Source organism: Rattus rattus, chromosome 9, assembly GCF_011064425.1.
Source record: "Rattus rattus isolate New Zealand chromosome 9, Rrattus_CSIRO_v1, whole genome shotgun sequence".
Lineage (NCBI taxonomy): Eukaryota > Metazoa > Chordata > Mammalia > Rodentia > Muridae > Rattus > Rattus rattus.
This window is the reverse complement of record NC_046162.1, coordinates 1,433,196-1,461,185: the sequence shown is the minus strand read 5'-3', so window position 1 is coordinate 1,461,185 and position 27,990 is coordinate 1,433,196. Positions and strand designations below refer to the sequence as shown.

Below are 27,990 nucleotides of genomic sequence, written 5' to 3'. Positions count from 1 at the left end.
TGATAGCCCCTTGATCTGAGTCACGTGGTGCGGCCTGGCCGGCTTCCGATTACCACTGCTCCGGGCACTGCCGGCCTGCGCCCAAAGGGTTCAGCGCGACTCACGATGCGTAGCGGGCAGTCCGCAGCGTTGGCTCCCGTGCTCCAGTTCACCAACTGCCGCATCCTGCGCGGCGGCACGCTGCTCAGGTCTGGGCTGCATGGTGCAGGGTTGGGCTGGGTAGAGAACTGATAAGCTAGTGTAGGACATAAGCCCTGAGAGAGGCAGAGCTGTGTCGGGGACCCAGGGATGTGGAGGGCAGGACTATCATGGGTGTGTGGCCGGGACCAAGTAAAATAGATTCAGGGACAATCTGGGTGCGAGAACTAGGGGTTGGTTCCAGGGCCTGGTGGTGATCCAAGTGCCTACTGCTGTGTCCTCAGGGAGGATCTGTGGGTGCGCGGGGGCCGAATCCTGGACCCAGAGAAGCTGTTTTTTGAGGAGAGGCGTGTGGCTGATGAGCAGCGGGACTGCGGAGGCCGCATCCTGGCGCCGGGCTTTATCGATGTGCAGATCAACGGTGCGGCCTGGCTTGGGCCAGGGAACCCAGGGGAGGAGCTCTGAGCACTGTGCTACCCCTTGTTTTCTGTGGCCGCAGGTGGATTTGGTGTTGACTTCTCCAGGGCCACGGAGGACGTGGGTTCGGGGGTCGCCCTAGTGGCCCGGAGGCTCCTGTCCCACGGTGTCACCTCCTTCTGTCCCACCCTGGTGACCTCCCCACCAGAGGTTTATCACAAGGTGAGATCAGGCTACTCTCCCTCTGAGCAAAGGGGTCCTCAGGGCTGTACCATTTCCTTCACCTGAATTTGGTCTTCCTGTACTTGGGTCTGAGGGGATCCTCCTCTCTTTCAGATAGGTCCTGCCACTGCCAGTCTCTGCAACTGCCAGTGCAGTTGTCCTCACATTTCCTGTCGCCATTCTCATCTGCCACGCCCTCCCAACGCCCTGTAGGCAGCCTCTGGGCCTCCTGAACTAAGGTTGCCTGGAATTCTGCCACGGCCATTGTGTCTTGTCAGGCTCTCCCTCCCTAACCTGCCTGTGATGTGACTCACATGGAAAAGCCTTTCAGAAAGAGCTGCTTTTCCTGTGTACTGGCTTCTGTCCTCACCCTGCCACCATCTTAGAAGGAGGTCTGCTGTCTTTGTTCCAATTCTCATGGAAGGCTTCCCCACAGCTCCCCCAGCTTTAACTAAGCTTGTTGAGGTCGTTAGGTTTAGTCTTTCCCACCGTTCAAGAGCAGTTGGTGTGGACTCAGCGGGCTTGCCCCTTAGTCCTGAACTCGTGCTTTAAAAAACGCGGTATTCTTTTACGAAACGCAGTCGACAAATTCAGTAAATTAATGCTGTTAACCATACTTGATCGGCTTCTCTCTGTTCCTGTTGTCCATCGCCTCAGCCAGTTTTTCTTCCAGGACAGGATCAGGGAGTGTGTGATTGCCTGTGGCTTCCTTTCTGGGTGTGTAGACATAGAATCGGAGGAGGGAGCTATGGGTATTGAGTGTGGGCCGTCCCCTTGCTTCACAGGCTTCCTTCTGGCCCCTTGACTTGCAGCCCTTGGCAGTCTTGAGATAACCTCACTTCTGAGCCTCAGTTTCATTAAATGTAGAGCGAGAAGAGTCAGTGGGTGGTTGACAATGTTAAGCATTCTTTGAATGTCAACTAGGGATTCTTTCTGGAAGTTTCCCACAACTCTCCCACTCCACTGTTACAATAGGGCATCCTATTGTCGTACTGCAGATGGGTACCTAGTTCTTTCATCTGATCTCTGGCAAGACCCAGAGTCACCTATGAGGGTGACAGGTGTCAGGATGTGCACCCTTCTCTACGTCATTCTCTTCCTACCAGCTAAGCTGTTTCTCGTTCCCCCAGGCAAATTCCAGCAGCTCCAGGTATCCCCTCTCCTCCCAGGCTCTTCCTGGAAGGCCATGCTCTCCTGTTAGCCCTGCCCTGTGCTCCTTCACCATCACCGATCTTTCCTCTCACAGCAGGCTTGACTGGCATGGTGCAAGCCATGGCTGTCCCTCAGTAGGAGTAGTGGCTAACAGTCCGAAAGTTTTCTTCCTGGTACCCCACTGTAGACTCTCAGAAAACACTTTTAGACTAAAGGCCTTGGGAGGCAGGTAGGAGGTGATGGCCAAGACTGTGGATAGCTTTGAGTATAAAATGTAGTACCCTATTATGTTAGAAATCAGGAGACCCTATCCTCAAACATCTTCCGCTACTATATTCCCTAACTTCTCCAGGGCCCTTTCTCACCTAGGGGCTTGTCCACTGGTCCAGGTACTACTTGGGTATCTTCATCGAGGTCTGGTTCGTTGAAACTACCTGCTCTTTCTCTAGGTAGGGTTTACTCTTCTAGCCATGCTTCAAGAAGTCAGTTCTGACCGCTTCATCTTCTGCTTCAAATCTGTTAGCTGATGGCAGGCACCTTGGACAAGATGTCTGCCACCCTGCCTATCCCTGCATTGACCTCATTCCCTTCCCCTCCAGCCTTATTTATCCTGTTGTCTCTGCTACATGCTTTCACTTTGCATTTCAAGGTACTCTTCTAGAAAATTGTGTGTTTGTGTGTGTGTGTGTGCGTGTGTGCATGTTTTGTGCATGCGTATGTGTGCCTATATGTGTGTGCATGCGTGCATACATGTGCGTGCATGCATGTGTATGTTGCATGCGTGCGTGTGTGTGTGTATGTGTGTGTGCCTATATGTGTATGCATACGTGCTTGCATGTGTGTGCGTGCATGTGTATATGTGTGTGCACGTACTCGCCTATGTGGGCCTGTGTGCATTCAGACAGAAGTCAGGACAATTTGTGGGTGTCACAGCTCTCCCATCCTGTGGAATTAAACTCAGGTCATGGGGTAGCTTGGTGGCAAGTGTGTTTTACCTCCTCAGCCATTTTGCCTGTTTTTGGTTCTTTTGTTTTGAGTCAAGAACTCAAAGAGCCCAGATTATTTTTGTAGTTGAGGTCAGTCCTTTTTTTTTTTTTTTTTTTTTCTTTCTTTTTTTTTTTTTTGGAGCTGGGGAGCGAACCCAGGGCCTTGCGCTTGGTAGGCAAGTGCTTTACCCCCGAGCTAAATCCCCCACCTGGTTGAGGTCAGTCTTTTTTTTTTTTTTTTTTTTTCCGGAGCTGGGGCCCGAACCCAGGGCCTTGGCCTTCCTAGGCAAGCGCCCTCCCCCTACGCTAAATCCCCAACCCAGAGGTCAGTCTTAACCCTTTGTCTCAGTCTCCCACGTACTGTCGTGCCTGGCTCTCAGTTTTTGGTATAAGTCATCTGCAGGTGGTGGATCCTTCTAGCCCTGCCTTTATTCTCTGTTTGATTGTCTGTGAGTTCTCTCTGGGTAGTCCTGGCTGTCCTGGAACTCACTATGTAGACTAGGCTGTCCTAGAACCCACAGAGGTCAGCTTGTCTCTGCCTTCTGAGTGCTGAGATTAAAGGCATGTGCCACCACTCTTAGCTATGCCTTTGTTCTGCCTAATTCATGGTTTGGATTGGAGGTGAAGGTAAGAAAATTTGTGTTTGGGGCTGGAAAACAGCTAAGGATACTTGCTCTTGCAAAGGACTCAGGGTTGGTTCCCAACACCCATATCATGTGGCTCCTTACTGCCTGTACCTCCAGTCCCAGGGGATTTACCACTCCTTTCCGGCCCCTACTGGTGCCGGGCAAGCATGTGGCTTTACAAACATATATGCAAGCACTCATAAACTAAACATGTCTGGGGTGCCAAGGATTGCATCTTGTAAGTGCTAATTAGGTACTCTACCACTCTACCAGAGAAGTACATCTCCAAGCCACCAACTACTGGGATCCAGCGAGTAGCACTTTACCCTTTTTATTTTGAGAGAGGGTCTTGCTTTATTGTAGACTGATCTCTAACTCCTGGACTCAGATGTACACCACTACACCAGCTTCTCTAGAGTTAAAAGCTTCTCTCTCTTTTTTTTTTTTTTTTTTTTTTTTTTTTTTTTGTTCCTTCTAAGACCGAGTCTCTGTGTAGTCCTGTCTATCTAGAACTCTCCACATAGACCAGGCTGGCCTTGAACTCGCAGATCCTACATCTGCCTCCTGAGTGCTGGGGTTGGAGGCCTGTGACACCATGCCTGGTTTGTGCCTGCCGTGCAGACTTCCTGTATTGCAGCTAAGAAGTAGGAAGCCATCTGCTTGCTTTCTGATCCCTGTGAGTGACCACTTTCTCTCTAGAAGCTCATATGATCTTTCCTTGTCCCTAGACCTGGCATCTCAGGGTGTCACTTGTGGGGATAGGGTATTTAACGGTTTTGCTTTCTGCTGGACATAATGGGAAGTTGGGCTTGAAGCTTTCTAAGCTTCTTCTATTGAATTGTGTCCTTGGCGACAGTTGTCCATGTCACTGTCACTCTGTGTTGGGCTTTCTAGGTTGTTTCTCACCTTCTTTCCTCTTGGCCCCACTTTCTAGATGTTTCCTCAGCCTTTCTCTTGGAGTTAATCCCACGGGATTCTTGTGTACCCTTGAGATTTGAAGAGCTTGTGTTGCTCCCTGACATCCTGTTCTGGCTTCATGGATATAAGGCCTCTCATTGCCTGAGGGTATCAGTGTTGGCTTTTTCTCCCCCCCCCCCATGTTGTCATTCCTTCCTCTGCTCCTTGGGGAACTCAGTGGGGGAATCTATTTAATGGCTGGCATTAGCAGGCCACTAGGACCACCTAGTCTTTTGGAGGAGCATTGTGGGGCACCCCTAGTTGTGCTGCCAAGGTCCTGTCTCTGGGAAGAGTCTTGCTTTGCTCAGAGAGACCTGGCTGTTCTAAGAGCCTGAAGAACATAAGCTCAGTGTCCGTATTCCACCTCACTTGCCTCCACTGAGGCTCCTTCCCAGCCCTGTCCCAGCCCATTTCTCATGGTGCCATCTCTGGGAGATCTGAGTTTCCCTCAGCCTCTCTATCTGAGATGTGTCCGGAGTCCACCTGATTGTCTCCCAGACTCTGACTGACTGCCTTTCTCTCGCTCTGTGTCCTCAGATCTAAGTGTGGGGTTGGTTTTGTTTAATTTGAGACAGAGTATCATGTGGCCTAGGCTAGCCTTGAACTATTTAAGTAGCTGAGGCTGCCCTGCTCTCCAGCCTCTACCTGCTAAGTGCTTAGGACTGTGGAAGTGCACGACCATTCCCAGCGTAAGCATCTTAGGAGCCCTTTACTTCTGTTGGGAATGGGAAATCCCGGGGTGGGGAGGCATCACTGCTTTGCCTGAGCACTTGTGTAGCTGGAGGATCTGGAGGGAGGGTTACAGCTACACTGGGTCATCTCCAAGGCCAAGTAAGTGCTGCTCACTCTTTCCTGAGGCTGTGACCATCCTGACCAGCATGGGCTGGGCTGCAGTGCTGAGCCCTGTCCTCATCTGCACTGAGTCCCTCGGCTTCCAGCACTCGGCTTCTGCCCTGTCTTCCCCATGTCGCCCCATCCCTGCTTTCTTGTTCTGCAGCTCAGGGAGGCTGTGGTCATTTTGTTTTCAAGGGTTTGGCTACTATGTTCTAGTTGTTTGACAACAGCCACTTTGAAGGGCAGAGCAGGTTAGAGCAGTCCTTGGTGCCTCTAGTCATGTTTCCGTGGCCTGGGAATGCTCTCACCTCCCGGCCCTCAGGGCAGGTCATCAAGTATTCCCTGTTGTTTCGTCTTCCTGCACTTGAGCACTGGGGGAGGAGGGCCTTCATCCATCTCGGCACCTATGGGGAAGGACAGTGGGGCCGGGCTGGGTCAGGGGCTTAACCTCGGAGGATCTGACCTTCGTTGGGCTGTGGCCTCTGGGTGCTGGGCTGTGGGGGCAGGGCTTTAACAGCTGGTTCCCCCCAGGTCCTTCCTCAGATCCCTGTGAAGAGTGGAGGTCCCCATGGGGCAGGGGTCCTCGGTGAGTGGTTAACTCCTTTCAAAATGCCCAGTTGGGAAGGGAGGGGTGGGGCTGCTAGGTGGGAATGACTGCTAGAACCACCCTTGTCCCTTCCCTCAGGGGTGCACTTGGAGGGCCCATTCATCAGCCGGGAAAAGCGGGGTGCACACCCTGAGGCCTACCTCCGCTCCTTTGGAGCCAATGCTTTTCATGATGTGTTGGCCACGTACGGTCCCCTGGACAACGTCTGCATTGTGACACTTGCCCCTGAACTAGACCGGAGCCATGAGGTGATCCAGGCACTGACAGCCAGAGGCATCCGTGTATCTCTGGGTAAGAGGCCTCCTGTCTGGGTTGCCTGCTCATGGTTCTCTGCTGCTGCAGACGCTGACCTCGGTCCCCCATGCAGGGCACTCGGTGGCTGACCTTCGGGCTGCAGAAGTAGCAGTGCAGAGTGGGGCCACCTTCATCACTCACCTCTTCAACGCCATGTTGCCTGTGAGTGTCACGCCTACTCCTGGGTGGAAGGGGACCCAGCGGCCACTGTTGTCACTCAGTTGTCCCCTCCTGCCCTGCTCAGTTCCACCATCGTGACCCAGGCATAGTAGGGCTTCTGACCAGTGACCAGCTGCCCCCAGGCCACTGTATCTTCTATGGGATGATTGCCGATGGCATACACACTAACCCTGCAGCCCTGCGCATTGCTCACCGGGCCCATCCCCAGGGTGAGTAGCTGGGCAGGGTAGGGCAGGTAGGTTAACAGCTGGCTGGGTCCTGAGCCACCTCCTTCCTCAGGGCTGGTGCTGGTCACTGATGCTGTCCCTGCCCTGGGCTTGGGCAATGGCCGCCACACGCTGGGACAGCAAGAGGTGGAGGTAGATGGGCTCATAGCCTACATTGCAGGTGAGTGACTCCTGTACCCACACATGTATGGTCTCTTGGCTCCTCCCTGGAGTTGGGGCAGAACTTGTCCAGCCCCACAGCAGCTCTCTCACCCAATTCCCGCCTCTCTGCTTTCAAGGCACCAAGACGCTGAGTGGCAGCATAGCCCCAATGGATGTTTGCATCCGGCATTTCCTGCAGGCTACAGGTCAGTTGACTGGTGTTCCTGGGTGTCCTGAGGGGAGAGGCTGTGCCTGGAGCAAGTTAGAAGGGAGACGGGGAAAATGGAACTCTGTGCCGACATCCTCTAACTACCTGGAAACTGGGAGATGAGGAGGTGTGGCTTCTCAAAGATTGAAGTGACCATGGTCATCCTGACACAGCTCGGGCTGCTGAAGAATGGTAAGCAGCCAGTCACCGGAGCCAGGACGGGGACCGTGGGAAGCTGTGACCTGGTGGAGAAGCAGGGTCACATGGGCATGGAAAGGCCTAGGCCTGTGGGATAGTGGGAATCTGCAGGGGCAGCGTGGAGGGGGTGGTGGGGCTTTGAGTAGGTTCTGCAGGGACTTTGCAGGTATCTGGCAGCATCTTAAAGTTGAGTGTCACTCTGGATGTGGGCAACGTCAGGGTCTCATTTAGAGAAAATAGGCTGGGAATGGCCCGGGACAAAGGAGATAGCCGTATCCTGGCAAGAAGTGGTACAGTAAAGGGAAAGAGGTCACAGGGCCTCAGCCTAGGCCTCGCTCAGAGTGCAGGGTCCCATTTGGCAGCCATGTTGGTGGCCTGGTATGACTTTTTTATTAGAAGTAGGCAAGGAGGTCTGTGACCATACAACACCGAATACAGCCTAACTGATGTGCCATGTCTAGTCTTTTGAAAGGATCGGATCACTGCAGGGCTGGAGAAGGGAGGGGTGGGCAGTGCCTCCTATGTCTAGGGCGTGAGGGACTGTCCTAAGCCGCTACAGAATCCTGGGCCATTCCCAAGCCAAGTTCCTAAAAGCTGAGGCTTGGACTTGCTCCCGGGCAGGGCTGCGGATACTCACCGTGGTGTGTTTCTGAGCAGGTTGTAGTGTGGAGTCGGCTCTGGAAGCTGCATCCCTCCACCCCGCCCAGCTGCTGGGGCTGGAGAAGACCAAGGGGAGTCTGGACTTTGGTGCTGATGCAGGTGAGTCCCCACACATACAAGGGGTTGAATCTGGAGCTACTCCCACCGCAGACAACTTACTATGGTTGGTTCTTTCCTACCACGTGAGTCCCAGGGTTCTAACTAAGTCAGGCTTGGTGGCAAGTGCCTTTACCCACTCAGCCGTCTCCTGGCTGGCCCTCACCTGTTGGTTTTTGAGACGGGGTCTTTCTTACATAGCCCTGGCTTGCCTGTAGTCCACTGTAGATGTGGACCACACTAGCTTCGATTCACAGTAATTCTCCTGCTTCCTGAGTTCTAGGATTACAAGCTTATGTTACCAGACTGGCTTTTAGCCTGTCTTTCTGGCATACAATTTTAGGCCATGTGAGGGTTACAGGGATCACTTGTCCCCAACTGTGCCAAATGTACACTCTTGCTTCCAGCTCCTCTACCAGTCCAAATCCTGCTCCTGGGCCTTAACTTTCCTACTAGGCCCAGTTGTAAGGGACGATGACCCCAAATAAGGGGTATGAGTGGCCCTACTGTTTCCTCTCACCCTCTGGTTCTGCCGCAGACTTTGTGGTGCTCGACGACACTCTCCATGTCCAGGCCACTTACATCTCTGGTGAACTGGTGTGGCAGGCAGAGGAAGCTGGGCTGTGACTGAGGGTCTTGGCTGGAAAGGACATTTGGCTCCAGCTGGACAGTGACAGGCCGGGCAGTCCACGGAGCTGGTCTCCAAGGAGGAAGCTGAGAGCCCTGCTCCATGTCTAATACAGAACCTCAGTCATCACTTCTGGAGGGGAGGCGGTGGCTTGGATAAATACAGACAGCGGGACTTGCCTTGTCTGCATCATGCTTTTGAGTTAATCACTGTATCACTTGTGTTCAGCGTTGCTGGCGTTCCCGCTGTTGCCCTGAGACCTGGGATGGGGCTTAACTTGGGACCAGGAAGAGTTGGATGCTCTTTGGGACCTTCTCTGTAGGTCAGATCTGTTTTGACCCCCAGGAAGGTGTTAGGGTTGGAAGTGGGTGGGGGGCATTGGAGGGAAGCCACTGGAGGAGGCTGGAGACAGTAATGGGTGGCTGACCCTAAGCTACATGGGCAAAATGGAGGCCGTGACTCCAGGTTCTCTGTTGCAACACTCACATGTATCCATGTTGGCTGTGGGGCCTAGGGTCACCTAGCAGCGAATCCAGGAATGGGTGCCCTAAGGGCCTCCAATTTGGGCCCAGGACTCCACCCACTGCTCCCTGACCTGCCAGACCTGCCTAGCACCTTCTTGTAGAATCAAAAGTTCCATTCCCTGTGGCGTCTTCTTTCAAAGACCCCAATGGCTTTGGCAAGCCCTGCCTCGGTCCCGTGTTTGGTGGCCGTGGCACATTCTAGCTAGTGCTTGTGAGCAGCTCTGGCCCTTGTGGCTCTGTTTGCCCTGTTAGGCCCACCTGGGCAGGAGCACCCTAGCCTGACTTCCTCCCACTTGGGGAATGCGGTTTATCAGGCTCCCTGGAAACTTCACTGTGCAAGCCTGGGGATTCTTTGGGCTCTAAGAATGGCTGAGATGTGTGAGTATGTACCAGAGGCTAGGGGTCAGGTCTGGGTTGCTTCCACTTTGCATTTGGGTCCTGAGGTAGGTAGGTGAGTCTTTCCCCCCGTCGTGTCATACTTTATACCTTAGAATAGGAGGTTGCAAACAGATGTCCCAGGTCACTGGTATACACTTATATACAAATCCCATTGAAGGAACTGATTTCAGTCCAAACCTTGAAAAATATTTTTAAAAAGGAAGAAAGAAAATGAAAATATGCAGCCAAAATCAGACGCTCTTGGGCTTTACACTGCCTGAGAGGAACTGGTGGGCAGGGGCACATGAGGCCCAGCCACACCCACCAGTCACTAGGTACTGTCAGCCCAAGAAAGCCAGCATCATGCAGCCTTGTTGTGGGGAGAGGTAAGTAAACGAACCTGGATCTGCCTCAGCCACACCCCTCCATGACTGACCAACCCTTGGAGTGTGCCGAGCACAAAGGACAAAGAGAGCAGGAGTCGTGGGAGGCCGGCCCATCAGGACTCACCAGCCCATGGAAACCTCCTGCAGGCGGAGGGCCTCACTCCCAAACTCTTCGTCAATGTTGACCAGGACTCGGTCTGAAGGGTAAAGGTGCAGTTCGCTTGTAGAGAGTTTGTCTGACATGCACATGAGGTCCTGGGTTCTATTTCTAGGAGAAAACTGGCCCTGACCTGCCCAGATCCAGTGTCCATGGATTCATGCAGCTGCTCTGGATAGACAGGAGCTGCGCAGATGAGTGAGCTGTGTGTTGTGAGCTCACCCAGATGTGATGGGACCTGGCACTGGGAAAGGTTTGAGGCTGAAGAAACTCCCTCAACAGAAGATAGAGTCAAGCAGGTTTGCCCATTGGCAGAACACAGCTGGCAGAGGGCTCGGTGGCTCTGGAGCTGCTGGAGAAGTTTTCATTCTTTTTTTTTTTTTAAAGTGGGGAAGTTGTAGGGCGCATATCTTTAATCCCATTACTTGAGAGGCAGAGACAGGCAGATTTCTGAATTTGGGGCCAGCCTGGTCTACAGAGTGAGTTCCAGGACATCCAGGGCAACACAGAGAAACCCTGTCCCAAAATAAATAAAAAAACAACAAAAAGACAGGGTTGGAGAGGTGGCTCAGTGTTTAAGAGCCCTTAATGGTTCATCCTGTGTCAAGGGGCTTGCAACTGCTTATGGCTCTAGGTTCGGGGAGCTCTGACTCTGGACATCCCTACACACAGATATACTCACATGATGTAATTAGAAATGAGAACAATCGTTAAAGACTAGAAAGCTGCCCAGCGTAGTTGTGCATGCTTGCAGTTTTCTGGAAGACAGAGTCAGGGGAACCGGGAGTTCAAGGCTCGCTTTAGCTGTATATCAAGTTGGAGGCCAGCATGGACAGCACAGTCTCAGCAAACTGAGATGTCTCACGTAGCCAAGACCAGCCTTGAGTTCTATGTGCAGTTGAGGAGAACCTGGTCTTTCTTTCTCCCTGCTTCAGGTGTGTACCACACAGCCATTGTGTTTGGGGCTGGAGGTTGAGCCCAGGGCCCCATTCGTGATAAGCAGGCACTATCAACTGAGCTACATCCCCAGACTCAAAATTTACCACCTCATCCACTTTAAAAAAAAATTTTTTTTTAGCATGCCTTTAATCCCAGCACTCAGGAGGCAGAGACACAATCTCTGCGTTTGAGGGTAGCCTGGTCTATAGAGAGAGTTCCAGGACAGCTAGGGCTATGTAGAGAGACCTTATCTCAAAAAACATTAATTTTTTTTCAATTTATATATGATCATTTATGTGCAACCAGATGAAGAATGTCAGACCTCCTGGACCTAGAGTTCCAGGGGCAGATGCTGGGAACTGCATTTAGGTCATGTTGACCACAGAACTTTCTGTCTGGTCCTTTAACCAGTTAAAAGATCTCCCCCCACTCCCCCAAACTGAGGACTGAACCCAGGGCCTTGCACTTCCTAGGCAAGCGCTCTACCACTGAGCTAAATCCCCAACCCTAAGGATCTATCTTTAATTAGTGCATCGGCCTCTGGAGGCTGGAAGCCTGGGATTCCCTGGGAGCTGTAGTTGCAGGTGATTGTGAGCTGCTTATGTAGATGCCGAGAACCGAACTCCGGTGCTCTTAACCTCTGAGCCGGTTCTTCAGCCTACTTCACGACCATTCTCTTACGGTTTAATTTTATTTTGTGTGTTCATGTCTGAGCACCACATAGGTACTGTGCAGTGCCTGGGGAGGCATTGGATCCCCTGGGGGACTGGTTACAGATGGCTATTAGCTGCCATTGGGGTGTTGGGAATTGAACCAGGGTCCTCTGAAAGAGCAGACAGCACTCCTAACCATTGAGTCATCTCCAGCCACTCTTAAGTGAAAAGTTCTGTAGCTGTATGCTCTCACCTCACCATTACCTCCAGAACTTTTACTTTCCAGACATACTCTCCCATGGCATTAGTCTCCTACTGCAATCACTCTTGCCCTGTGGATGGCTCCGAGCTGGCAGCCTATTCACAGAAAGGTGTGCCAGTTACTCCAGCCTGGGGCTTCTGGGGCACAGATGCCGCCCCAGCCTTAATTGATTGTGGTACTGCATCAGACATGCCTGTGGTGTGGGTGTGGATTGGGGGACAGCCACTCCCTGAGGTCAGCTGAGTCACAGTAGTGGTAGGTGCAGAACAGGTCGGGGAGCAGAACAAGCGCTCCTGGCGGAGGCAGCTAAGTGTGTACGGGAGACGAACGCTTGGGTACTACAGAGAGCATGGGTGCCATCTGGCGGCCGGCGCTGGGCAGCAGCCTGCGAGGTTCAGTTGGACTCCGGTTTGAGTCCCGCGCGCCAAACGACTCAACCCGGTCCTTTTACCTCCAATGTCAGACAAGATTGTGTTCGTAAGACCCACTGATAATTCGTGAGGAGGGGTCCAGGTTATTTGTGGCAGAGATTACTCCTAGTTTGGAGTCGGGTGTGGCCGGCGACATTAACCACCCAGGCAGGCACCAGCAAGCTGGAAGTGTCTCAACCCAACCGGTGGGTGCAGCACGGTGCCGCGGCGGTCACGCCCACCGCTGGAGGGCTTTTTTTGCAAAGGCCAATCACAATGTCCTTCGTGGTCCAAGGCACGAAGCTGTGGAACGCGTGAAACCCTTGGACTTAGCTAAAGGAGCAAACACAGGCAGAGTCCATTTGTAAGCTCGGGTCAGCCGCCTGTAGCACCAAGCACTACCTACGGGACCACTGAATCCTTTCCTTCCTTTCAGGGTCCCCCGGCCGGCCACCTGGAGTGCCCGAGTATGGAAAGAATACAGTGGGACCTAAGTGGGACGTCTTTCCCCTTTGTTAGTAGCCAGGGTGTCGCGCTCGTTTTACTGATCTAGATTGCAATTTACTTTTAGTCCTGTTTGTCAATTCTTTTGTCATAGTGAACACACTTTAAGTGGACAGTTTTCCAGGTGGGATCCCTTGTCTAGGGGGAGATGCAACGAACCTGGCAGGCAGACAGCTCCGTGGGGTCACTCACGTGGGAGGAGCTGAGATCTGCAGCGCACCTCTGTAGCAACTCGACACAATCTTTTAGATCTCTCAACGATGACTGGCTGGGTCTTTTTTTTTTTTTTTTTTTTTTTGGATTGGGGGACAAAGTCTTATTTCAGCCTTAAGCTTGCTGTGTATCTGAGACTAGCCTTGAACTGGGATCCTCCTGCCTCTGCAAGTATTGGATTTAAAGACACAGGCTACCACACTAAGTTGCAGCTGCATCTTGAGAAACCTGAGCCTAATCAAAGGTCTGGGTCACTTTTGGGCTCCTAACTCCAAAACATCTTGAGGTAGTGTTTTGGGGGGTAATTTGTTATATAACAGAAAGTATCTAACAGCCCAGATGCGTCACGTGGGTCAAGGTTTCTAACCTCTGAACTCCAGTTTCCTCACTCATACACGAGGATTGGTTAAGCCAGTAAAACAGTGTGATCCATGAGTAGCTAGTGTTCTGTGCACACCACACATCTCCCAGCCCCTTCTAAGATGGTTCCCATCATCCTCTTGCCCTTCCATGACCTCACAATGTCACCTCAAGCCACTGCATACTTAGCTCAAGGATACTGTGTAGACACAAGAGATTCTGGGAAGGGACAAACAGTTCCTCTCCCTCAACTTGGGTACCAATGAGCTGTACCAGGCCGGGTAAGACCATCTCCCCTCCTGTTCACTGTCCTGAGGTGGGCAGCCAGACAGGTGCCCTGTCTTTACAGAGGTAAGAGGTGTTACCTGGTTAAGTGTAGCCTAGGTCTTCCCTGCTGGCTGCATGAAGAGCCTGGAGACTGAGAATTGCCCTCCAGCCTTCTGCTTCCGTTCCACCTCTGCTCCTGTCACCTGCTCAGTTGCCTTTAAAATATTTGTGTGTGTGTGTGTGTGGCATGCGCACATGAGTGCCGGTATCCCCTTAGGTCAGAGCTGTTGGGTCTCCCTGGAGATAAAGACACAGGCAGCTGTGAGCTGTCTGATTGGGTGCTGGGAACTGAACTTGGGGCCTCTGTAAGATGGACTGCAGAATAATTCCAGTTCTCATGTTTGCAAGGCAAGCATTTTACCAGCTGAACCATTTCCTGGGTCCTCTTAGGCTTTCATTTTGATTTTTTTTTTTATTTAGTACATATAAATACACTTTAGCTGTCTTTAGACACACCAGAAGAGGGCATCAGATCTTTTTACAAATGGTTGTGAGCCACCATGTGGTTGCTGGGAATTGAACTCAGGACCTCTGGAAGAGCAGTCGGTGCTCTTAACCGCTGAGCCATCTCTCCAGCCCTTCATTTTGATTTTAATTTTACATTAATTTACTGGGAACTGAACTTGTAATTCAGAGGTAGAGCGCCTGCCTAGCTCTGTTCAACTTCCTAAGTTTGATTCCCAACATTGCACTGTGCATTAAAAACCTTATATACACTGAAACCAAAAACCACAACTTTTGAAAAACAGGCCTCTTAATCCTGGTATTCAGGAAGGTCTCTGAGTTCAAGCCTAGCCTGGCATACATAATGAGTTCTAGGCTGACCAAGGCTAGATATTAAATTTTTACCTTAAAAATGTAGAGATGGTTCAGTGGTTAAGAGCACTGACTGCTCTTCCAGAGGCCCTGAGTTCAAATCCCAGCAACCACATGGTGGCTCACAACCATCTGTGATGGGATCTGATGCCCTCTTCTGGCGTCTGAAGACAGCTACAGTGTACTCATATATAATAAATAAATAAATCTTAAAAAAAAAAAAGAACGTGTCACGGCGCAAGAGTGGAGAAGCGGTAGCAGTTGGTTCTCTTCTGTGTGAGGGGTCTGGTGACATAACTCAGGTCATTGTGATCAGCAGGTGCCTTCACACTACCTCAGCCATCTTGTCAGTCTTTCACACATGTATTGGAGGAAAAATATCCACTGTATTTTTTTTTTCTCTCCTTTGGCAGAGTTTTGCTCTGTGACCAAGGTTGGCCTTGAACTTGAGATCTTCCTACCTTAGCCATCAGATTGTTAAAATTCGAGGAGTGTGCCACTGAATCTCACTTTTGCCCTGCTAGAGAATGAACCTTGGACCTCATGCATGTCAGCCAAACACTCGACCACTGAGTGGTACCTCCCAGCAGCACACCCCACTCTCAGTGGATCTTTAAAAAAGAATTTTCCATGTATGTATGTATGTATGTATGTATGTATGTATGTATGTGTGGCATGTGTGCCACAGCCTGTATGTGGTGGTTACAGGACAACTTTTAGGAGTCAGTTCTCTCTTTCTGTAGGTCCCAGGGGTTGAACTCAAGTCATCAAGCTTGGCAGTGAGCGCCTTTATCTGAAGAGCCATCTTGCTATCCATTGTTGGATTTTGATTTGTTTATTAACTAGCTATTATTTTGAAAAAAAAAAAGACACTGGGTTTGACTTTTTGAAACAGTTTCACTGTGTGATCCCGACTGGTCATGAACTCACTTCATAGAGCAGGCTGTCTTGAATTTGACATATCTGCCTGCCTCTGCTTCCCAGGTGTTGGGTTAAAGGCCTGGGCCTCCACACCTGGCCTGGCTGGTTTCCTTGACTTTACTCTTTGCTGTTTCTTTCTTTTTTAAGATTAATTTATTTGTTTTATGTATGTGAGTACACTGTAGCTGTCTTCAGACACACCAGAAGAGGGCATCAGACCCCATTTTTACAGATGGTTGTGAGCCACCATGTGGTTGCTGGAAATTGAACTCAGGACCTCTGGAAGAGCAGACAGTGCTCCTAACCACTGAGCCATCTCTCCAGCCCTGCTCTGTTTCTTGTAGTAAGTGCATATCAATCTCTAGGGTCAGCAGGAGACTGTGCATGAATATGCATTCGCATGTGTGTGTGCACACATATGGAGGCCTAAAGTTGACACTGGCTGTCTTCTTTGAAGTCCTGATTCTGTGTATTGATGCAGGAGCTCTAAAATGACTCTCGAGCTTACTGATAGGCTAGTATAGCTAGCTAGCTCCAAGAATGTCTGTCTCTACCTCTGAGTGTTGAGCACTACCTAGCTACTAAGTGGGTTCATGGGATCCAAACTCCAGTACCGATCTCCATGAGGTAATGTACGTATCCACTGAGCCATTTCCTCCTCCCTGTTTTATCTCCTTTTTATTTTAGTGGTACCCAGGATTAAACGAAGAACCTTACACATACTAGGCAAGCACTCCACCACTGAACTATATCCTTGGCCCTCATTTATTTTACAATCTTATTTTACAGATAAGACATTGATTCTTCATTCTTTTTTATATTTTTTGTTCCTCCTCCTCCTCTTCCTCTTTTTCCAAGACAGGGTTTCTCTGTGTAGCCCTGGCTGTCCCAGAACTCACACTGTAGACTAAGCTGGCCTTGAACTCAGGCATCTGCCTGCCTCTGCCTCCTGAGGACTGGGACTAAAGGCAGGCATTCATCATCACCACCTGTCTTAAAAAAAACAACAACATATATATAAACATATATAAATACATGTAGATATATCATTTCCACTTCCCTCTCCTCCCTCTAAATCCTCCATGTTCCTTACCTCTTGTTCTCTAGATTCATGGACTTTTTCTCTCATCTGTGCTCCAGGACTAAGGATGTTACTCAGTGGTAGATCATTAACCTGGAAGAAGTGAGCTGTGGGCATAATCCTTAGTAGCACAGAACAGTTGTAACCTGTGGGGTCACAAATACTCTTCCCCAGCTTTACATGTATGAGTGAGAGGTTCTGAAGGTTCATTTCCTGCCCGTGTGCCTTGAATACTGGGATTACAGAAGTTAGTCACCATGCCCAGCTCCATTTTATCAATTTTGATTTGCATCAGTTGTTAATCTAAGTAGTGGCCCGGGAGAGGTGGCTCAGAGATTAAGAGCACTCTTGAGGACTAGGTTTGATTCCCAGCACTCACAGGGCAACTTACAACTATTATTAATTCTAGTCCCAGAGGATCTGATGATCTCTTCTGGCTGTCCTGGGCACTGCACACATACAGCACTCATACATACATGCAGGCAAAAACACCCCGACACCTAAAGTTCAAAACAAAACAAATAGTTCTCAAAGAGATAAAATCAGTACCCTGCCTGTCTTCCTGCTTTTTCTGATCGTCTTTCTCAGTGGTATATTTATATCGAGAGTCCTCATTTGTGGTTATATATTGCTTTCCTGCTGAATACCCCGCCACAGTTCCAGCCTCATGTCGAGAGAGCCTGATGATTCAGGGTTGAGTCAGTACCTGATCGTGCCTGTAAATACCTCGCACAGCAGGGGAGGCACCGAGAAAGAGAATCAAACTACGGATGTGTAATCTTTCTAGGAGAGTTTTTCTGTTCGTGTTGTTTCCCTGGGGTTTCTTTATGTCAGCTTCTCAGCTCAACTTTCTATGTGTTTGAGAATCAATCAGTACTTTTCTGGAGTGCTCTGGAAGCCTGCTTGCTTAGGGTCTGGGTACCTCCTGCCAACAGCTCTGAGCTTGGCATTTCTCCATTTAAACTTTTCCCTCCTCCCTGTGCACTCCCGCAATGCCATTGACCTGATTCTCTCCCTTCCTCACAGGACTTACCACTCTATGCTATAAAATTGGCTTATTTGGCCAGTGCTTCCCCCACTCCCCATTAGTCTCAGAATTCCATAGGAGAGCGTTCTGTGCCTTTTTCACTAGTGAATTACCAAGCACAGTGCTTGCAACAGGGGAGGCTCAGTGACTGCTGAATGGACACGAGGGACCTGGGACCTGCTACACTCTAGTCCTGTGAATCCTTTGTTTCTTGCTTCCTCTGGCTCTCGTGTCTTCTTTCTTGGTTTGCTCCTTTGTTTATTTTTGGTGGAATACAACCTTGGGTAACTTTCTGAGGAAGGGCGTGCGATCTCTCTCCATTTCCCTCTTACACACACACACACACACACACACACACACACAGAGAGAGAGAGAGAGAGAGAGAGAGAGAGAGAGAGAGAGAGAGAGAGAGAGAGTATCTGCATATGGCTATCAATACTCTGTGGTTACTGGAGACTCTGGCAAAACGTTTCATGTGTAAAATGGCAATGAAAATCCTAGCACTCAGGAGGCAGAGGCAGGCAGATCTCTTGAGTTCATAGCCAGCCTGGTCTACAGAGTGAGTTCCAGGCCAGCCAGGGCTGCATGGAGAAACCCTGACTTGGGGTATGGGGAACTAAAGAAATCACATAAAATGGTTCGTGTTCTCTCAGGGCAAGCCAGACCCAAATCAATCTCAGTGGGAGGCAATTGAGCACAGTTGGTTAGTAGTTGGGCACCGGGATTGGTGGGTCTGTCTTGAGACCTGTACTCTGTGACTTAACCGTGAAAGTGATTGATCGTTGCAGCCTCAGCTTCCTTACGTGGGTGGTGGGGATGATTGCAGTACCTGCTCCTGGGGCAGGCAAGGGGTGAAAGCTGACACTCTGCTCTTGCTGTGCATCATGGGTAAAGGACACAGGACAATGTTGGCAAAGCCTTCAAAGGTATGGGCTGGCGAGCGCTCCATCGACCTCGAGCGAGCGTGTCTTTGTGTGTTTCAAGGATGAGGCTACAGCATGGAATGTTCTTTATGGGACTATGGGACGGGGCAGGCAGTTTACAGCAACGAACTGCACTTTGACCCACTCATTTCATACGCTACAAATTCATCCAGGAAAGCAAGTTAGCGTGTGTCTGGATTTTGGTGTAGGCTTGGTTCATAAGAACAGAAGAAAGCTGGGAGCTGTTTTAATGTCTTGCATGTTTGTAGAGATCTGTCAATATTTGGATCTATAAACGACCCAACTGTAAATGGAAGGTTCCGACAACAGAGTCTGGGGGGGTGGGTGGGAATCAGGAGAGCCACTCGGGGCACAGTATTGATACAGGGTTGAGAGCAACGGAAGGATGGATCAAACCTGCATGGAGAGCATGAGACTTATGGATATTAGGGGCTATGGTCACCTGTTGTTTTAAATCAACACCCCTGCTCCGTGGGAGTTTGTGTGTGTGAGTGCAGGCACATACATGGAGGTCAAAGAGCAGCCTCAGATGTTGGTCCTCATCATCCACCTTGTTTGACACAGGTCTCATTTGTTTGTTTGTTTGTTTTATTGTTCTGAGTTTTGAGACAGGGTCTTACTGTATAGTCTTGGCTGGCCTGGAACTCGCCAGGAAGACCAGGCAGGCCCTGAACTCATAGAAACTTATTATAGGGCTAGAGAAACGGCTCATAGGTTAAGAGCACTTGTTGCTCTTGCGGGGCACCACATGTTGACTCACCACCCTCTCCAATTCCAGAGGATTTGACGCCCTTTTCTGACCTCCGTGGGCACCAAGCACACATGTGGTACACAGATACACACGCAAGAAAAATACACACAAAGAATAAATTTAATAAAAATTTAGGAAACGTGTGTGTATACGATGGGGGCAAACCTGTATGGGTGGCACACGTATGGAGATCAAACAACCTCCAGGCGTTAGCCCTCACCTGTGTTGAGGTTGGATTAAACTCAGGCTGTTAGGCTTGCAGTAAGTGTTTGCCTGCTGGGCTATGTCACACCTGTTGTTCAGGATCTGGGATAACTGGGTTTTAGGGACTGTTGTCACAGGCACACTGACTATAGGTGAGCTTAATCGTGGTCAGCTTTACACTGGCTATGAGGATCCAAACTCAGGTTTTCATGCCTTTACAGGGAGCACTTTACCCACTGAGCTAGCTCCCTGGCTGTTTGATTTTTTTTTTTTTAAGATTTATTTACCTTCTGTACATGAGTGCACTGTCACTGTCTTCAGCCAGTGAGGGCATCAGATCTCATTACAGATGGTTGTGAGCCACCATGTGCTTGCTGGGGATTGAACTCAGGACCTCTGGAAGAGCAGCCAGTACTCTTAACCACTGAGCCATTCCCTCCTGCCCCTGTTTTTAAGGCCTATAAATGGTTGGCAGACTAGGAGAATGGGTGGCTACGGGCTGTATCCTTAGGGGTTGACAGACGGGTTCTAGAATGTGGATGCCTAGTTCCCGGGCCTAGCACTGCAGTCTCAGAACTGCCACGGCTCTGCCTCACTTTTCTCATCTGAAAATTGGAGTAGCAATGTCAAGGATGCTTTAGAACAAATGAGATGAAATTCCTCACTTCGTGTCCATAGTAGGTCAATATGAAGCTGTTAGTGGCCATTACTGCCGGTTTGGCAGTTCATTCTGCCTACACGGGATTATGAATTCATCCCATGAGTGTTGGCTGCACTATATTATCTACATTTCTTTTGAGAGAGTCTTGCTATATTGCACAGGTTGGCCTTGAACTCCTAGACTCAAGTTATTCTCCTCCCATGTTAGAAGGCTCCATAGGCACACTCCACTTCATCTGGCTTTAAGCTCTTTTGAGTGAGGCGGGTAGTAATAGAATCTTTTAGTAATTTCCTGGGCCTGGTTAGTGCTGTCTATGTGTGCATGTGTGTGGGGTTGTCCTCTTGAGCAAGGACAACCTGGCAGTGACCACAACCTCAAAGAAGACTGGCTCTTCCCCAGTGGCTATCAGTTGCCAATAACCACTGGGATAGGTGTGAACCTAGTGAGGTCCTCTCCTGTCTGCGTTGGCTTGATCATGCGCAGGTGAGCAGACCTGTGGTGAGCCCCCTCAGTGCCAAGGTCATATCACGTTCAGAATCAGCATTCCTCAGCATTGCTTCCTGGTACTACTCTTACGTTCTTTTCTTCCCCTCTTTCCCAATGTTCCTCAAGCCTTATTTGGAAGGGAAATCATATAGATGCCCCATTTTATTTATTTAGTGTTTGCTTTTCAAGACAGTTTCTCTGCGTAGCCCTGCCTCTCGAGTGCTAGGATCAAAGGCGTATGCCACTATTGTCTGGTTCTAGATGCCCCATTTACAGCTGAACACTCAGTCAGACTTTACAAAAATGACAAATATCTGGAAAGGGTGCTGACTACCTGTACCTAAACACTAGGAAAGCTGAGGCAGAAAGATCATGAATTGAAGGCAAGCCTGGTCTACATAGTGATGTCCAGGCTAGCCAGGGTTACATACTGAGACCCTGTTTCAAAACACCACACACACACACACACACACCACACACACACCACACGGTGGCAAGGGCTATGGGTGTGTTTAAAAACCTTTAACTTAGAGACAATCTAGCATGTATGAGGTCTTGAGTTCAATTTCCAACACTGGAAAAAAAATGGGGAAGGCCCATAGAGATGCCTCAGTAAGGTGCCTGCTATGCAGACAGGTCCTCAGCACTTGTGTAAAAGCTTGAGATGGTGGGAGTATGTCTGTACCTTCACCCCTGGGAAAGCAGAGACAGGGGATCACTGCATCTCACTAGTCAGCCATCCTCGAGGAATCTGCATGCTTCAGGTGACGACTGGTATAGGAAGACACCTGACATCCACACACAAGTGGACACACACATACACTATACACAAAGCACAAAAAGTAAAAAAAAATTATATGCGCTTCACCTCGATAGTGAGATCCTGTTGGGAAAGGAAATAAAAAGAATAAAAGAAAGCTCACAAAGACAGCAAAAAAGAAAAAAAAAAAGACATCCATCAAAATATAGGCAAAAACAGGTTCGTCAGGAGTGACAAGACAGCTTATTTTCTGCTTCAGATCATAGCCCAATTTCTCTCCCAGATCACTCGTGATTTGAGAATCAAATTCAAGTCGTCCAGGCAGCAGGTTCGAGCTCAGCCCTGCTGCTGCCCCAGGTGTGACCTTGCCCAGCTGGCAGCTGAGCCTCAGTTTACCTGACAGGGAACACGGATGACAGCTCGGCGCTCCCGACCGGGCCCCTCCCCGTCACCTCGGATTGGCTCGCTCGGCCTCCTTCTACAGGCGCTCCGGGCCCCAACCCGGAAATACGGCTCCTGGTCGGAGGCGGGGCCTTCATGGCCCGCGGAGAATGATAGCTATGTTGACCAATGGGTGAGAGGAGCGGCGGCTGCGTCGCGGAAGTCCCGCCCAGCGTCGCGCGGGGGCGGGGTGGCGCTGGGGGCGGCAGGCGGCGGGGCGGGCGCAGGATGAGGGCGGCCATTGCTGGGGCTCCGCCGCGGGGAGGAGGACGCTGAGGAGGCGCGGAGCAGCGCAACGCTGCGGGGGAGGCGCCCGCGCCGACTCGGGGCTCATGGCCAGGACCACCAGCCAGCTGGTGAGCGCGCGGCGGCTGTAGGGTGCACCGGTCCGTTACCCGGGAGCGTGGCGGTCGTCTGGGTTCTGCTGGGCGAGGCGGGGCGGCCCGGTGCCGCGGGCCGGGCGGCGCCTCACCTGCGGCTGGGTGGCGGGCAGGATTGTTGGCGCCGGCCGAGGGTGCCTCTCGGCTGCCGCAGGGAGCGCGGGCCCCGGCACGGGCTGGCGGCGGCAGCCGGGGGCGCTGACAGGGCGCGGAGGGCGGGGGAGGCCGGGAGGTGTCACCCGGCCGGGCGGGGTGGAAGTGCCTGGAAAGTTTGTTTTCGGCTCTGTGCAGCCTGGAGTCGAGCCTCTGGGCTTACCTTGAGGTCCTGCCCGCGGAGGAGTAGCCTCTGGTCTTTACCTGGAGGAGGGTCCTGGGAATCAGGAGATGTGAGTTCCTGCTTGTAGCACCTGATGCAGGAGGCTCTTTTCCAGATTCTTGGTTAGCGGGGCATTTCGGTACTCCTTTTGCCTGCCGTTCTACACTCAGTGAGGTGGGAAGCCCTGGGAGGCCGGGCTTAGAGGCCCCAGTGAGGGCAGCCGAAGTTTGACAGGGAGGAGGGGTTTTGGGGGGCGGGCGGACGGACTAGGGCGACAAAACCAACCACTTGTTGGGTGAAACGTTTCTGTTTTCTCCGTGTTGTTAAAAGTATCCATAGTTGTCTTGGATTTTCTGTTAAGTTTTAGAGTTCTTAGATCATGGATTCAGCGTGTCTACCTTGTATGAGATATGAAGTGGTTGATGAGAAGATGTCAGACGCCTAGCAAAATTTGGTTCAAAAGGCAGACCTCCTTGGGCCAGGGTTGTGGTTCACTGGTAGTCTGCTTGCGTCGCATGTTCAGAGCTCTTGGGTTCGATCCTCACCCGAACCTTCTTCAGGGGGTGGGGCCGAGTGGGAAAGAGGTTGTAGGTTTCTTTATTCCAGGGGACCCAAGAAACTCACTTGGTTCAGTATGGTCTAGGATGCGGCTGTGGTAGTGGTTTTGAATGTTTTTGGAGGGTTATGAGCCCCTTTGAGAATATGAAAGTATGGGTTCCCTTTGAGAGGCATGCACAGCTGCACTGAATTTTGTTGCTACCAGAGGCTCTAGAGCCTTCTGCATCTCATCCATAACTTCAAGTTATAAGCCTCTACTGTGAGATGGATGGTAATTAATCCTAATTCTAAAAGGAGGAGGACCTCTCCAGTTGAGAAAAATGGTGAAAGGCAAAAGGGTGTTGCAACACTTGTGTCTTTACCCCGGGGTGCTTGGGCTAGCGCGCAAAAACATGAATCGTGGAAGTCAGAGTGACAGTACTGTGGATATTTATGAAGTGAACTTTGACACAGTGATGCTGTTGCAATGTCTATAAGGTGTGTATTTGGTGGTGTCTATGGGAAGAGGAAAAGAGTGTGTTTTCTCATTTTGTCTTGACACTTCCATGATGGGGGGCATTTGATGTCTACAAGTTTTTCCTCTTCAGGCAGCATTTCAGTGTTAAAAGCACTGGGATCTAGTGAGCAGAAGAAAATATAGAATAAACAATAGATTTCTCTATAAGGAGATGAGAAGAACTGGGCCTTACATCTTACATGTTGCCATCTAGAGTTCCCCTACATGTGAGAATATGCCTTGCTTCCTGTTAGGAAAGGCAGAGATGGTTCCATTGATAGATTTTTTTTTTTTTTTTTTTTTTTTTTTTTTTGTCTGAGAACAGGGAGATTTGCATGGTTACTGTATTTGCATTTGAACTTTAACCTGGCTTGCTGACACTGTTTCAATTAATTTTCCTCAAAGCCTTTCCCCCTTTCCCTTGGAAAGCCAATGGTATGATGTGAGGCTGTGGAATTAGGCCTGGCTCAGTCTGCAGTTAGGGTGGGCAGAGATTTTAAGTACCATTTATTGAGCTCTCAGGGCAGGCATTTAGATGTGTACTTCACTTGTGTTGTGTTGTGAGGTAGAGGTAGTGTTGTTCCCATTTAACAGGTGAGGAAACTAAAGTAAGAGAGGTCAAGTACATGACTCAGAAACAACAGATCAGGTTTTGGCAAAGAACCTAGTGTCACTCTAGCATGTGAGGATCTCCCAAGAGAGAATCTGCAGGCAGCTTAGCCAGGCACCTGGTGTGAGAACCTCAGTGCCACCGCCCAGGATGTATGTCTTCTGGAGCTTGAACCTCCTAAATATGTTACCTCTGCCTTGTTGGAGATGGAGGGACATTATATTTCTATGGGCAGATGACTACATTCTTTGACCCCTAGGGCCCATTGAAGTGTATCCTTTCAGAATACTATGTGTGGAAGAAACTGTGTGTGGTGTGCCCTTTTTGAGGGCTGGTGCTTTGCTGGGGTGATACTTGGGCCCCTGCTTCTTTGGAAGAAATGAGATGTGGTATGGTCAGTGGGAGAAATGGGAAATTGAGGAAAACTTAAGGTGCTTTAGGTTTTCCAAGGGTGCTCCATGTGTCAGGGAAAGTTAGAAAGCATAAAAAAAGTAGCTTCAAATTATCAAAAAATATTTTAAAGATAAAGATCTCATGTAGTCTCTGAATAACCTGGAGCTTGCTACGTGGACCAAGCTGGCCTTGAACTCACAGAGATCTACCTGCCCGTTTCCCTAGTGCTAGGATTAAAGGTGTGTGACACAATTAGACGGTGACACATTCTCTTTCTTTTTCTTTTTTTCAGAGGTGTATGTGTGTTTAACACAAGGTTTCTTTGTGTAGCCCCAGCTGTCCTGGAACTAGAGATCTGCCTACCTCTGCCTTCCAAGTGCCACCACCACCCAATGTGTGTATGTGTGTGTGTATGGGATGTTTGTATGTACAGGGTACCTGAGTGGTGCAGAGGCTCAAAGTTTTTGCATGTCTTCTTCGGTTATGGATTGAGGCAGGGTCTCTTGCTAAACCTGGAATTTGCTTAATTCTACCTACTCTAGCTAGGCAGCTTGCCCTGGAGATTCCCTGTCTCTGGAACTGTATGTCTCCCCTGGAACTGTAAAGTTACAGACGGTTGTGAGCTGCCATGTTTGTTTTTGGAATTGAATCTGACTTCTGAAAGAGCAGCCAGTGCTCTTAACCACTAAGTCATCTCTCCAGTTCCCTGTCCCCTTTTAAGATTTACTTTTGAGTTGGGCCATAGTGGTACATGCCTTTTATCCCCTCTGCCAAGAGGCAAAGGTAGGCGGGTCTCTGAATTGGAGGTCAGCCTGGTCTACAGAGTGAGTGCAAGGAGAGCCAGGGCTACACAGAGAAACTGTCTCAGAAAAACAAACAAAAATTATTTGTGTGTGTGTGTGTGTGTGTGTGTGTGTGTGTGTGTGTGTGTGTGTGTGTGTGTGTGTGTGTGTGTGTGTGTGTTAAGTGCCCTTGGAGGCCAGAAGATGGCATTAGATCCTTTGGAACTGTAGTTATAGATGGCAGTTAGCTACTATGGGCATGCTGGGAACCTAATCCTTGTCCTTTGCAAGAGTAAAACGTGTTTGTAACTGCAGAGCCATCTCTTCAGCCTGCCATGCTACATTTCCTGAGTTAGCAGCTCTGTCTGTCCTAGAACAGGATGTGTTTCCATCTCCAGCAATGACCCAGCAGGCAAGGCAGGAAGGTCCCCATAAGAGATGGAAGGGAAGGATTGTTTTATGCTTCTTTTTGGAAAAAAAAAATCTATCTTATCTTATCTCTCTCTCTCTCTCTCTCTCTCTCTCTATATATATATATATATATATATATATATATATACACACACACACACACACACACATATATGCTTCTTTTTGAGAAAATATATGGATATATATACATATATATACATATATACATATATATCATATGTGTATATTTATCTGTGCGTATCCCATCCCATGTGTGCATGGGTGCCTCAAAGGCCAGGAGAGGGTCTCTGATCCCCTGGAGCTTAAGTTACAGGCAGTTATTAAACCACCTGATATATAGGTGATAGGAACCAAATTTGGGTTCCAAGAAAAAGCAGGAAGTGCTCTTAACATCTGAGTACTTCTTATTTTATTTATAAACATTTATTTATTTTTATATTCATTGGTGTTTTGCCTGCAAGTATGTTTATGTGAGGGTACCAAAACCTCTGGATCTAGGGTTACAAACAGTTGTGTGGGTACTGGGAATTGAACCTGGGTCTTCTGGAAGAGCAGGTAGTGCTCTTAACCTCTGAGCCATCTTTCTAGCCAATGCCTGAGTACTTTTGAAAAAATGTTTTTGGTGTGAATTTTATGAGAAGGAAAGTGTCTTAGCTAGCAGCTGTCTGCAGAGATATAGGGCTGAAGGCAGGCCGGTCTTGGCCTCTAGGCTGCTTTCAGTACAGATTTGGGGAAGAGGAACAGGTGTCTCCTGGGGACATGTGTTTCCATTTTCAGCCTGTCCTCATCTTCTGAGCCACTTGAGCTGGAGTTGAGGTGCTCCTAGGCAACTGATTGACCCTGGTAGGAGCCAGAGATGGGTATGTGAGTGTTTTAGAGATGAGGCTGTCTGAGGTGTTTGGAGAGTAGCCCTCAGCATGTGCTTTCCTCTTCCCAAGAGGTGGCTTCTGTGAAGTGCACAGGGAATCCCATGTAGGTTTTCAGTTCTTTGAAGAGCGCAAGTCATTGCAGAGGAACAGTGGTGCAGAAGTGACGCCCTCAGCAGGTGCAAATGTGCTGCAGGCCTGTCTGTGGGATGACAGGTGGCAATGGGGTATGCAGTGCAGTTGTTTTGAAGGCAGGTTCAAAGGGCAATGCAATGGGGGAGGAAGTGTTATGTGGAAACTGTAAGTTTGGGACATATATCGGTCAGATCTTCTCAGTCATGCATTCTTCTGTGACTGGATCACATTGTTCACTTGTTTGGTGTGATGCCAGACCTTTTAGAGTTGCTTGAATGTTGTGAACAGGTTGTATGTTCAGTCTCTAGCTATTAGATCAAAGACTGAACATTTTCTTAGAGTTAGGGATGTGTTTTCTCTGTGATGAGAAAGGATTGTGATGGGAGATGGGTTCTGCTTTGGTACACTGGCTGGCTCTTCAGAAGACCTGTGTTAGATGTCCAGCACCCACCCACATGGCAGCTTATGACCACCTCGGGGTCCAAGCCCAGTTCTGGCTTCCTTGGGCACCAAGTACACAGATAGACTTACATGTAGGCAAAACACCCATATGCATAAAAATGTTTTTTAATCTTAAAAAATAAAAAGGAAAATATTTAAGTCAGGTTAGAAGGCTGAGGCAGGAGACTCAACTGAACTCACACATTTGAGGAAAGCCTGGACAAGATAATCAGAGAATCTGCCTTTTAAGAAACAAAAAGAGCTATTCAATTCATTATAAAGGACTGGGTTTTAAAGTATTGATTATCTATTGAGAAAGGGTCTCACTATGTACCCCTGGCTGTCCTGGAACTCACTGTATAAATCAGGCTGGCCTAGAACTTACCTGTCTTTGCTTCCCGAGTGTTGAGTTTTGAAGGTGTACACCACCACTGGGAAGGATTGACTCCCTATCAAGATGTCTGATTCAGAATTGTGATTTTGGGTTTCTAGATTATATAGAGACTACAAAAGCTAGAACAGTAAATACTAAAGGTTCACTGCTTACTACTGAACATGAATACATGATTTCTGCTGCAGTTTTGTCAAGGGGCCAGATGAAGGTAGGCAAATTGTTTTTGGGTGGTCTGGTGAGTTCCCTCATTTCACAGACAGATCAATACCCTTCGTGCTAATCAGTTTCAAGTCATTTTCATTTGGGGGAGGGGTGAGGGTTGTGTGTACAGACCTTGCTGGAAGTTCTGTTTAGATGCTTAGGGTGTTCCTTTTGAGGTATGGGTCTTGTGTGTGCCTCGGGGAACTTACA

General features: G+C 49.5%; 2 protein-coding genes across 3 annotated transcripts in view; both read left to right on the top strand.

The window, feature by feature from the left end:
- Amdhd2 (amidohydrolase domain containing 2) lies at positions 1-8,763 on the top strand. Its single transcript, XM_032912080.1, has 11 exons — positions 1-188; positions 423-559; positions 638-777; positions 5,864-5,918; positions 6,018-6,230; positions 6,307-6,395; positions 6,478-6,622; positions 6,693-6,800; positions 6,919-6,987; positions 7,845-7,946; positions 8,482-8,763. The coding sequence occupies exons 1-11, from the start codon at positions 106-108 to the stop codon at positions 8,568-8,570; spliced, it is 1,230 nt and encodes a 409-aa protein (XP_032767971.1). The 5' UTR covers positions 1-105; the 3' UTR covers positions 8,571-8,763.
- A 13,216-nt stretch (positions 8,764-21,979) lies between these two features.
- The window catches only part of Pdpk1 (3-phosphoinositide dependent protein kinase 1), a 68,944-nt gene continuing 62,933 nt past the window's right edge, over positions 21,980-27,990 (top strand). The window contains exon 1 of one of the 2 annotated variants that reach the window (XM_032914423.1): positions 21,980-22,132. In XM_032914423.1, coding sequence (XP_032770314.1) covers positions 22,109-22,132 — 24 coding nt within the window. In that variant the 5' untranslated portion in view covers positions 21,980-22,108. The remainder of the gene's footprint in view (positions 22,133-27,990) is intronic. The other variant, XM_032914422.1, reaches the window with a different exon arrangement.